At 50.9% G+C, this 12384-nt stretch overlaps 1 protein-coding gene across 1 annotated transcript in view; it reads left to right on the plus strand.

Moving 5' to 3' along the window:
- The window catches only part of Pepd (peptidase D), a 135150-nt gene that overhangs the window by 1375 nt on the left and 121391 nt on the right, over positions 1 to 12384 (plus strand). The window contains exons 2-3 of the mRNA XM_041653891.1: positions 7744 to 7927; positions 9911 to 10038. Coding sequence (XP_041509825.1) covers positions 7744 to 7927; positions 9911 to 10038 — 312 coding nt within the window. The remainder of the gene's footprint in view (positions 1 to 7743; positions 7928 to 9910; positions 10039 to 12384) is intronic.

Below are 12384 nucleotides of genomic sequence, written 5' to 3' on the forward strand. Positions count from 1 at the left end.
CTGTGATTTCAGTGGGAGAAATCGTGGACTTAGTGGTACAGGGTGTTAGGAAGGGTGGGGTAGAAGAGGGCAGCTCTCCACATACAGGGTTGGGAGCTGAGCTAAGTATGGGGAAACTAGTGGACCAAATGCATCTCTCTGTGTAAGATGGGAAAATGGGAACACATTGGCACCTTAGATGGCTTCCAAGGTTGGGAGAGCTTTGACTGTAGCAGTCATTTAGTGGGTGGGTGCCTGCCGTTTTCTAGGACTAACTCTGGGCCATTAAAGCTGATGGGCATGTGGGATTCTGTTGTCTTATCTCTGTCTTTGATCTTGGTCTGTGCCAGTGAGAGGCATGGGCTCTAGGGTCATGGGGTGATCTTTGGGATGAACTTTAAACAGTGAGACACGCTTAGGTTGGAGAACTGTGCAGACAAAGTCCTGGTAGGTGTCCAGGAGGCTAGGACCAGAACTTTGAGCCCAGCCTTTGACCCTCTGTTAAGAAGCACAGTGAGCAATAAGTAAGGGCAGGTATCTGTCTGTGGCGTCTCATCTGTCCATCTGGGTTAGCCAGGTTGTCACAGACAGTTCCAGCAGCTGCATTTGAGTTTGAGGTTCCAGGCTGGCCCAAGGCTTGCTTCTTTCTGGAAGGTTCCCAAGCTGGAATAGGACCTGGCCAAATCTTCAAAGGAAGCCTCTTGTAGCCAAGCTGATCTCTGGGGTCATCATGCAAGATGGCTGAAATGGGGACCCAGATCTTGGGGAGGCATGTTTATTGGGAAATGTAACAGATGTGGGGAGTTTCCACAGTTGGCCAGGGCCTCCTTGGGCAGAGCCATCTCAGAATGGTTGTAGAACTGTCCTCAGAAATGCAGAGCCCGAGTTGAGTCCACTGATTTCCTTGAGGGGACAAGACTGGAGGATGTTCCTTAGAAAGCTTGGCTTTCGGCTGCTGCAGGCACATGATAGATCAGTATGTCAGTGTTTTTCCCCCTTTTTGGAAGTGCCAAGGTTGTAACCCAGGACTTCCTTGTGCCAGGCCAGATGTTCTCCACTATACTATATTCCCATCTTTTTTTTAAACTTAGATTTTTGAGATAGGGACTTACTCTGTGTAGGTCTTGAACTCATGAGCCTTCTGCATAAGCCTCCACAGTACTGGGATTACAGGCATAGGCCACCGTGCCCAGCTAAGAGTGTCAGATTTAATGCTTCTTAACTGACTGGATAGCCGCAGGCTTCCGATGAGTCAGGGTTGGTTTCCTACAGAGTCCTAGTAAAACCCCGGAGCAGGAGGCTCATGAGAATCTCAGGTGTACCCCGTATGATTTGAGGAGCAGGCGGCTCATGAGAATCTCAGGTGTACCCCGTATGAGTTGAGGAGCAGGCGGCTCATGAGAATCTCAGGTGTACCCCGTATGAGTTGAGGAGCAATAGATGCCCTAAGTAGCATCTCAGACTCAGTGAGAAACTTCCCTAATTCTATGCTCTGGTAGGAGGTAACTGTGCTTTCTCCTTGAGCCATTCTCTGAGTTGTCTATGTACCCGTCTGCATTTGTTGCCCTGTGTTCTTGTCCTGGGGCCTGCTCACTTAATGGCCCTGGAATACTCTTGACTTCTAACATGATTAACGAAAAGGTTGCTCACAGTCCAGTCCAGATGGTTCCTCCTCCCACAAACAGGCCTCCCATTGAAAGGTCCCTGCACACATTTTCACATCTGCCCATCATGAGTAACATCTCAACTTTCTGTCATCGCTTTTCTGGCATCCTTGGGACCCAGGGCCAATTTGGTTTGTATCCCTGGGGCCACCAATTTATGATTAGAGCTTGGTGAAAGGGTGTCATGCGAATGAATTTTCCTAGCCATGCCCAGTCAGCAAGGGCCATCACACCAACTGCCCTGGGTGTGTGTGATGAGCTACTTGCCATGCTGGAGTAAGCATTCTAGACGAACAGTGTTGGAAGGAATAAGGGTCTTGATCAAACGCTGTCACACCCTCGTTTGAGCCTTGTGCAAAGTCCTCACGCTGACACTGCAAAGCTGGAGAGTCGTTGAAGCCGGGCTGGCCCAGGTGCCCTTTGCCCTCTCTGGTTCTTCTCTATTCATTCTTCCCTGTTTGTCCCTGCATGTGTGTGCTGGCTCTCCAGTCCTTCTCAGCGACTGGGAAGTGTCTATGGGGTACCTGCCTCCTGCCTAAAACCCCCCCAGTCAGGAATATCTCCCTGTAGTTAGGTAGCCAGTGGCTACTGAACATTTCAATGCCTGGTCCTTCTTGTCTGGCCTGTCTTTTTCTGGGAGTTTATCCATGTGGCTCTATCCAGAAGTGGCATCACATGGTAGCACAGGGATCTCGTTAGAGCCTGTGCAGTGGAGCTTGTGTGTGTTAGTGAAACCTGTGTGCTTGTCTTCGTCTGTGTTCTGCTGCTGTACCTAATACCTGAGGCTGGAACCTTATAAAGAAAATTATTTTATTTTGCTCACAGTTCTGGAAGCCGTACCAGCCAACTGCCTCCAGTGAGAGCCTCACCTGGTGTTAGAACTTGGTGGATGATATCCAATGGGAGGAATACATATGAAAGGGACGGGTAGCTTGTGCATAAATGAAAGGTCCTGTGGCAAGACAGCCAGCTGACCTCACTTTGTGACAACTCACTGCCTCAGTACCTGTGACAGCCCCACGATGCCTAACTCATTCCCTTGAGAATGAATAATTAGTTTTATTTCCCAGTCATCTCCCAGAAAGCCCCAGACCTTTTAAAGGTTCATGATACTGTTACACTGGAGACCAAGCCTCTTCATGAGGACCTTAAAGACAGACCAAAGCAGCAGCACCCTTTAATACCGTTTATTTATTAGCCAGATATAGGCAAAGGATCTCAATTGTGTAGCCCAGGCTGGCCTCAGAGTTTCGATCCTCTTGCCTCAGCCTCCCAAATGCTAGGATGCCACCACGCCCAGCTTGGTGTAATGTTTTAGAATGCATTAAATGAATACAAGATTACAAGGAAAACCAATGGAAATGCAGCTATCAAAATGTTAAATGAATTTGTGGCGCGGTCCTGTGCATTTATATTAATACATTAGATAACAGGAGCCTGGAGCAGGTCTAACAGGCACCTTGATTTTGGAGTCGTGATAAGCAAGGGTGGCATCTTGAGAAAGTGTTGCAGCAATCCTGTGAAGTAAAAGTATTGTGAGTTCTGTGGGTGGCAGATACCCAGGCGTTGCTGATACTCAGTATTTAGTTGCTTACATCAGTAATTGAATAAAACATAAGTTCGAATGATGGCTTAGAGAAAACAAAGCAGTGGTTTTTCATCAAGAAGTTGAGGGGTTAATAATCTCTATATGGCTCTCTGTGGGCCCAGAAACCTACAGGTGACCATTGGGGGCAAAGGAGAGGGTGGTTGTGCTGGCTAGCTTTTTCTCAACTTGAAACAAAACAACAAGAATCGTTTTGGAAGAGGGAACCTCAATAGAGAAAATGTCCCCATCAGATTTGCCTGTAGGCAAGCTTGTAGTCTATTTTCTTGATGATTGGTGTGGGAGGTCCTGGGTTCTATAAGCAAAGCTGAGCAAGCCACGGGGAGTAAGCTAGTAAGCAGCACCCCTCCCTGGCTTCTGTATCAGCTCCTGCCTCCAGGTTCCTGCCCTGACTTTTTTGGATGATGGACTGTGATGTGGAAATGGAAGTAAATAAACTCTTTCCTCCCCAAGTTGCTTATGGTCATGGTGTTTATCACAGCAATAGAAACCCCGAGGCAGCAGCACAGGGAGTTTGGGACAAGGATGGACTTCAGGGGGTGTGGCACTGCACTCTCCCTGGGGCTGGCTCTGTTATTAGTCAGTCTGTTATTGGCCCTGGGCTGCTTTGGCCTTGGTGGATGGCCTGAGAGGGTCTGTTCTGTGGATGTCCACCAGCCACTTTCACTGTTTCAAACATACCTGTGCCCTGGCTGCATGCAGTAGACTGTGCTTTGTTTGTCCCAGGACCCAGGAATGACATGCTTGTGCTTTTTAAATCCCAAGGGTCAATTAGTAGCCAACAAACAAACCTTCATCAGAAACCAGCTGGACAGCCAGTCTTAGAGGCACTGGCCTGAAATCATAGCTACTTAGGAGTCTGAGGCAGGAGGATTGCAAGTTCAAGACCTGCTTGGCTGACAGAGCAAGTTCAAGGCCAGTCTGTCTCAAAATAAAACTTTAAAAATGGGGGTTGGCTGGGGATGTAGCTGGGGTGGGGGAGGTACTTGCTTAGGATGTGCCAGACCCTGGGTTTAATCCCCAACATCACAAAAGAAATGGGGATGTTTACTTGGTGCTACATTAAATGAATCCACAGGGACAGGTCACTCTGGCTGTCCCTCCAAGGGTTTGGTATCCTCATAATCTTTGATCCTGAGTGTGTCCTGCAATACTCAGTGATTGCAGCACATGGCCTTGCCTGGTGGTTTAGGCTGAGCTGCCTTTCTTAAACCCAGCCCAGGACAAGGTGGGTGGTGTTGTGACTGAGCCCTGTGGAGGCGTAAGTGCAGTCACCCTTCAGTCTCCCAGGGGCTACCAAAACATTCAGATGCTCAAGTCCCTATGTGAAACAGGCAGCAGGCCCCAAGTCTGAGTGTCCGAAGGGTTCTTAGGCCTTTGAGACAATTCTGAACAACAGGACAAGAGCCTTCCAGATGGAGTAATCACATGCCAGGAGCAAGTGGCACTTAGTAGACTTTAGGAGCTGGGCCACAAGGAGGGGAGCTGGGGAAGGCGAGGAAGCTAGATGAGCATTTTTTAGCCAGTGGTGCTGTGGGAGGGGTGACTTGGTCTGAGCCCATCCATAGCAGGGGTCCTTATGCATTTGCTCATGAGGACCCTGTAAAGATGAGTTCCCCTCCTCCGCTTGTGATGACTCCTTCCATGGGTGTTACTGAGTGGGTGGGAAGGGTGTGGCAGTCCTTTGAATGTGGGTGCTAGGGGGTGCACTTTTAGTTCCTGTCAGCTAGGCCACTTGGGAGCCTTGTTTACAAACTGTTACCAGGATCCTCCTGCCCTTTCATCTTTGTTGTTGAGAATGACAGATGTCAGCCCTAGCTTTGTGGGAGCCCTGGCTACTCGTGCCCACCCAGCCTCCTGCACACTGTCCTGGGAGGAAGGAAGGGCAGATGTGGGGTAGGAGTCAGTGTCCAGAGCACGTGCGGATGTTCTCTCCTTCACCCTTCCTGCCGCACAGTTGGAGCTGATTCGGCACCGGCTAATCCGCACAGTTGGGGTGTGGCTCCCCACAATGGCATACGCAGCATATATTTATCAAGCACTTAATGCGTGTCGGTCAGGGTGCTAGGCAAAGGACACGGTGACTCAGACAGATGTAGGTCTGTCTCATGGAGGACCCATTCCAGTTAGGGACCTGGTTGATGGTGTCATTTCGCTGCTACAGGGATGGTTTTACAGAACTGTAAGAATGTGAAACGAACTGGGAAGAAGAGGATCGTTGTGGCTCTGCTATGAGAGACTGGCTCGGGCCATTTAGTCCTCTGGCCTGCCAGGAAAGGCAGCAAGGGAGCAGGGTCTCCATGTCCACTGTTCTGCTTCTCTCCCTCCCCTATCTCTCATGCCTCCCATAGGCTCGGCTCAGGCCGATGGTCTTACCAAACTCACAGTCTGTATGTTCAAGACACTGTAGGTGGGGTTGGCTCTGGAGGACAGTGGACTGGCCTAGTACTGTGTGGGACCTGTGGTAGTGGTTGTACCAGAGCAGTGAGGATAAGAGGGAATGCTTGGCATCGGGCCAAGATGTGTGGGAGGGATGTGTAAGGCATGAGGGTCCCCAAGGCCTCTTCATGGTCCACTGCCGTGTAAGGGGAGGCCCAGCACTGTCCTCTTTCAGAGGCTACTGTGCTGGCAGTAGCCCTGGCTTGAGCCTGCTCTTCTTGAACTCTTCCACTTCCCCCCAACTGGCCACTTCAGGGGCTCCCTCTTGCACCCCCTATCCTTTGTCTGATCTCTAACTGCCTGTCATGGCCTGCCTGCTTGCCTGCCTGAGTTCATTCGTTTACCAGGCATCCACACCAGTTCTGCCTTTGTCTTGGGGTGTCACCTGTCCCCTGGAGAGACAGCAACAAATGAAGTCTGTGTTTGGCACATAGGAAGAGGCTGCTAAAGGGTGGGAAGCTCAGACCAGGAAAGCAGTAGAGAGCTTCTTAAAGTTGTCTAGGTGCGAGGTGGAGCTGGGCCACCTGGGGGAAGTCCCCTGGGGGGAGAAGGAGGTTCTAGGTATGTGTGGGTGAGGGACCAGAGGTGGAATGAGAAAGCAAGGATGGCTTGGACACTGTCAAAGTACAGCCACCTCTAGTGGCATGAGTCTTTGTCATGCTTCCTGAATTTGAGGTGAGAAATATGTCAGGGCGGGATTGGGGGGGGGCTCTACATCTGGAGGGACATCATTGGTCTGTGGCAATAGATGGGACTTAAAGCTGAAGCACTGAGTTAACTCAGCTATGCCCAGTGGAGGGAAGCATATGGACCTAGCCCTGGAGTTCCAGTAGAAGGTCAGTCTGGAAAGGGTGGGGGAAAGGAACTGAGTGAGGATGGAGGAGCTGTGTTAGGTGGAGTTCAGCAGTAGTATCTACCAGTATCATGGCCACAGAAAGGCCTGGTGAAGACTAGATCAGGACCTGCTGCAGGTTCAGGAATGTAGGGTCATTGTGGCCAGATGGATTATGTTTGCTTAGGGGAGCGATGAGTAGGCCTCATGGGGTAAACTAGGGAGCATGGGTTGTCAGGAATGCCAGAGTCTGGGTTCCTCTTTAGAGTACTTACTGCAAAGTGGAGGAAGCAATGGATTGCAGAGAGCAATGAGGAAGCATTTTTTTCTGGTTTTAGGGTCAGGTTATTGTATATCTGAATGTTGAAGTTGCCCCAGTGGGAGAAAATACATTGCAGAAGCAACCTGTGAATAGGTAGGGGCAGGCTGTGCATCAGCCACAGGTATGGCGTGGAACTTGAGCTATCCTGGAAATCTAGGGAGGGACATTTCCCAGTGATGCCAGGCATGGCCCTTCCCAGCTCCTGTAGACTTTTCCATAACACCAGCCTTGCAATTCTTGAGGTCTGCACTCTATACCTGCTGGTCACAGGAGCATGGTGCTGTAGGGGTGCACTGTATGTGTATACTGAGGGGTTGTGTATTGTTGGGTACGGGAACTACCAAGGTAGGCTCTAAGGCTGGCAACAGATGTGAAGTGGGGCAGAATGGCGAGTCCATGGTGGTTGCCAGTGCTGTCTGGGTCAGAGCTCAGTGGGCAGAATGGCGTGGGCATGGTGGTGGCCAGTGCTGTCTAGGTCAGAGCTCAGTGGGCAGAATGGTGTGGGCATGGTGGTGGCCAGTGCTGTCTGGGTCAGAGCTCAGCTTTCCCACCTGTTCTAGAAAATCCAAAGCAGATGGCAAGCCCTGAAGGGTGACACATGAGTGACAACATCTCTAGCCCCTGCCAAAACTTTCCCTCACAAGCCTTGCCTGCCTACTAGCTGAGAAGGTACAGTCGTCCCTCATCCCCAGGGTAAGCCAGGTGCTTAGGATAGAGTATGACGGACAAGCCTCTATAGCCTTGGTTGGCTCAGTGAGGGACTGGCTCTGGGCTCCAATAGGCTAGGTTCAGGCTGGCTTGCCACAGGTTGATGGGAGTCCCCCAAGGGCCCAGACCACAGGTGATGGATGCATGAGGGAGGTGCTAACCGGCTGTGCTGTATATGCTCATGTCTCTGCAGCCCTTCCTTTTCCCTGGGGAATGAGACCCTGAAGGTGCCACTAGCGCTGTTCGCCCTGAACAGGCAGCGCCTGTGTGAGAGGCTGAGGAAGAATGCAGCGGTACAGGCCGGCTCAGTTGTTGTGTTGCAGGGCGGGGAAGAGATGCAACGTTACTGCACCGATACCTCCATCATCTTCCGCCAGGTGAGCCTTCACCCTATTCTTACAGGCCTGTCTGCCTCCAACACCAGGCATGGGGCTAGGGACTTGGCAGGTTGGTTCCAAGGGTCCCTGGAGGCAACATGGGAGCAGGGATCCCACATTTGGGGTCAGCACCTTCACCCTCACCTGTTGGGCAGAGCTTTCAAGGTGTAGAAAGATATCCTTGGGGGAACAAGCAGGGTTCATGGAGGAGCTGGTCTCTGGAGTGAACCAGAGCCAGGGTGAATTTGGACAAGCGAGAGGACAGTGTGCATAGGAGGACCCATGGTCTGGGCCACTGGCTACAGTTTTGGGGGGCAGCAGAAAGTCAAGCTGCAGATGAAGGGTTAAGTTCCTGGTACTGAATGCTGGCAGGGAAGAGAGCTGAGAGGATTGTGTGATCTACCTGTTTAGAGGCCCCAGCCTTAATCTGATTTGGCCAGTGCTCACCCTTGGTACCCTAACTGGGCTGTGCACCCCGCTTATCTGTATCAGGTGCCCTATGAAGTTCTAGAACTCTGGTGTACAGCCTAGATATCCTGTACTTAGCTGAGAATTACTCCAGTACACAAAGTCCCTCGGGGTAACAGTGCTTGCCCAGGAACCTAGGTTGATCCAGCATTGGGCCTATTCTCACTGATTCTAGCATCATGCCAACTTTACAGAGGAGGAGACTGAGACCTGGGGAAGATAACTTGCCAACAGGTAGACCTGGAATTAGAACCCCATCTTCTAGCCAGGCCTGATGATATAGATCTATAATCCCAGCACTCAAGAGGCTTAATTTGTTGGATCACTTGTTCAGAGCGAGACTGGAAAACTTAGAGAGACCCTACCTCAAAATGAAAAAGAGAACTGACCATGTTCAGTGGTAAAGCACCTACCTAGAACTCCCTAGTGAGGGTCTAGGGGCATGGCTCAATAGTAGAGCATCTGCCTAGAAACTCCCAGTGAGGGGTTAGGGTGTGGCTCAGTGGTAGAGTCCCTGCCTAGAATCCCCCAGTGAAGGGATGGGGGTGTGGCACACAGTAGGTTCTAACTTCAATCTCTAATACTGCCACTGTGTGTGTGTGTGCACATAACAACATAAAACTATGCCTATGGTTATTTTCTCTGTCAGCTTCCAGATCCAGAACTGTGGCCAGACCTTTCTAGGCACAGGAGGAGAGGCCCAGTGGAATGTGAAGGGGCAGGTGGTGTAGAAGGGAAGGAGCACAGTAGTCTGGTCTCTGGGCTGGAGTCCATCCACTGCAGTGTCATGGAGGTCTCAGAAATAAGCCTCACCTAGTCTTGAAGCTTCTAGAGGTCTATATATTTATAGTTTAAAAAGTCACTTTCCTAAAGTAACTGTGGGCTCCCTTCCTGACTTCATACGTTGGTGACACCAGCTCAGTGCTTACTACTGAGCCTCTCTCTCTCTCTCTCTTTCTCTCTTTCTTTCTTTCTCTCTCTCTCTCTCTCTCTCTCTCTCTTTCTCTCTCTTCCTCCTCTCTCCCCCTCTCTCTGTTTGTGTGTGTTCATTTGGATGCAGATATTCTGTGTGAGTTTCTTAATTGAGTTTGTGCTTGGTGCTGTTGGCTGCTGTCTGTCGTGGGCCTAGGAGGTGACCTGCAGATGGATGGGCTGGGGAAATGGCTCAGGGAATGAAAGTGCCTGCTGCCAAGCTCAGCTACCTGAGTTTGATCCCCAGGACCCACAAGACAGAAAGAAAGAACCAATTCCTGCAGGTTGTTCTCTTTCTACACATGTGCACTGTGGTACACACACAGATATACACAATGTAGAAAACGAATTTTAAGAGAGAGAGTAGAAGGCAGGGTCAGAGGGGGCCCATTCTGCTCTTGACAAGCCACAGCATAGCAGACGGAGAGCTGGTAGCTGGACTGGGAACCAGGCTGGGAGTCCTCAGCCTCTGCTCACCTCCCTTTTGTACCTCCTGCTTCTGCTCCGGTGCTCTGGTAATGAAGCCGCTTGCTCCCTCCGCAGGAGTCCTTCTTTCACTGGGCCTTTGGTGTCATCGAGTCAGGCTGCTATGGTGTCATTGATGTGGACACTGGAAAGTCAACCCTGTTCGTGCCCAGGCTTCCTCCTAGCTACGCCACCTGGATGGGAAAGTAAGGAGTGGTCCCTGGCTTGGGGATGATGATCGGGTGGGGACAGGAGAGGGGCGGTTAGTAGTCAGGTCCTTTGCTGGCGTGTTCTGTATTACAGCCCTGAACCTCAGTTGGGAAGAGGGGTCAGCTCAAAGCTGTGGTGTGGAGGCTTGGTTTATTGAAAGCCCAGATTCCCTGCATACTAAAAGTGCTGGCAGCTTTTGCACCGGTAGGTGCTTGCTTCTGCATGGTGTTGATGGGGGAGTGTGTGCTATCCAGGCTTCCTTTCTGAGGCTCATTACACCATGTCCAGGGGTGTTATTAACGCCTACCTCTGGCCACATTGGCCTCTCTGGGAGAGATGGTGGAGGATTAGGGCTGTGCCATGTGAGGAGTTTGGTACCAGAGGCCAGACTAAGCTTCCTGGGAGAGTCTGTCCCACTTCTACCTTCCAAGATACCAGGCAGCTCCTGCCTGCTCACAGTACTGAGGCAGATGCTGTGTATCCAGGGATGTTTGAAGCGATCAGAGGATCTTATCTTCCAGTCTGTCATTTCTGCCTGGAGAGTGATTATTCCAGGCTAATGTGGAAATTGCAGCCTTTGTTAGCTGCTGCCCCATCGTGCTCATTACCAGGTGGGCTGATGAGTCTGAGTCTGTGGCTGGTTTGAGTGACATGGCACCTGGTTGCCACAGGGACTCTGAGCTCTTTGCCGAGGGCCAGAGCCCCTAAAGGGCTGTCCTGCAAACTCCCTCTGCTTTGTGTGCTGTCTCTTCTGCTCCAAGCAGACTCCACAGTGTCCATGGCTGGTCCTGGCATGCTGCTCTTCTGCTGTCTTGGGGGAGGGCATCCAGCTCCACAAATTGGCATCAGTTCTGCTTTTAGGCTGCTGGGCAGCATGCCAGGCTGGCCCTGGGCCATCAGTGTTGCTGTGAAGATGCAGCTAAGACAGAGTTGGCAGCAGGAGAGAAACAGGCTCTAGTTCTCCTGTGAGGTTTTCTCGGCTTGACCCTTGGGAGCGACTCAGAAAGGGTGGGGAGTGGGCATGTCTTGTCTAGCTGCCTTTGGGATAAACAACATGGCTGCCTGGGGGAGGCCATACCTCATACTTCCCTAGCTTATATTCCATTTGCAGCCAAATCCTTACCATTTTCTGCTACAAGGAGGAAACAGGTTCAGTGTGCTGGCAAGACCTGTGCTGGCGCTGTGGTCTGTACTGTGGGAGCTGTGATTGGAAGTAAGGCTTACCCGTGATCTGCCATGGCCTCCACGTGGTAGCCATAAAGCACAGCAAGTGAGGCTGACCTCTGTTCTAATTCCTTCTTAGGAAACAATACCATTATAATACAGTGGTGTGTGGTTGGGCTGGTTCCACCTGAGGTGACAGCATGAGGTGATGGTGCCACTAGGAGTGCAGTTACAATGTCCCTGAATGTCTGACCTGGACGTCGCGGGATAGTCCCAGGCTGGCTCTGAGCTTGTAACCTGCCTGTTTAGAAAGGTGGAATCTGTTTTACTCCTGTTTGACCCTGGTCAGGACTGTGTTGCAGGATGTTGGCTGTTGACTTCTAAGGCTAGACCATAAAGTGCGTTGAGGCTTCACCCTGGTTCTCTCCATTGGGACGGTTCCCTCCGGAACTCAGCTGCCCTACTTTGAGGAAACCCAGACTCACCCGTGTGGGGAGCCTCCAGCTGGTGCAGCACCAGCCGTAAGCATGAACAAAGCGTGAGATGAGTCAAGCTTCTGCTGAGGTCACAGGGGTCATGAAGCAGAGGTTAGCCCTGCTGCCTAGGCTCTGTCTCACTTCCTGACCTTGAGAGTCCACACATCAGTGACCTTTCTCATTACAGCAGAATACCTGACAGAGCAACTTAAGGGAAGAAAGATGTGTTCTGGTTTCAGAAGGCACAGCTCATCACGGTGGGGAAGGCAGCAGTGGAAGCAGAGAACAGAACCGGGCATGTGGCTAGGCTGTAACTCAAAGTTGGCTCCCAGTGACCCAGCTACTAAAAGTTCGCAATCTTCCAGAACAGCAGCTAGGGATCAGGTATCCAAACACGTGAACCTATGGGGGATGTTTTAATTTCAAACCCCAGCAAGGATAAATAGTTTCTGGGTTTTGTTCCCCTCAGTTTTAGGGTTGGGTATTATTACTCCACTGAAGTGTCTAAGTCAGGTTTTCACTGCTAATTTTGGCTCATGACTTCAGAGGTTTTGTTTTCTTGTCTGCAGCCTCCATGGCTGTGTGTCTGACATAAGGTAGAATACTATAGTAGTAGAGGCTTGTCACACAGCTGTCCTCATGACAGAATGCAAGGGGTAGGGGAAGACAGACAGATAGACTATGTAGACCAGGCTGGCATTG

Source organism: Microtus oregoni, unplaced genomic scaffold (genome assembly GCF_018167655.1).
Source record: "Microtus oregoni isolate MIOR12 unplaced genomic scaffold, Mior012 000006F_ref0000085, whole genome shotgun sequence".
Taxonomy (NCBI): domain Eukaryota; kingdom Metazoa; phylum Chordata; class Mammalia; order Rodentia; family Cricetidae; genus Microtus; species Microtus oregoni.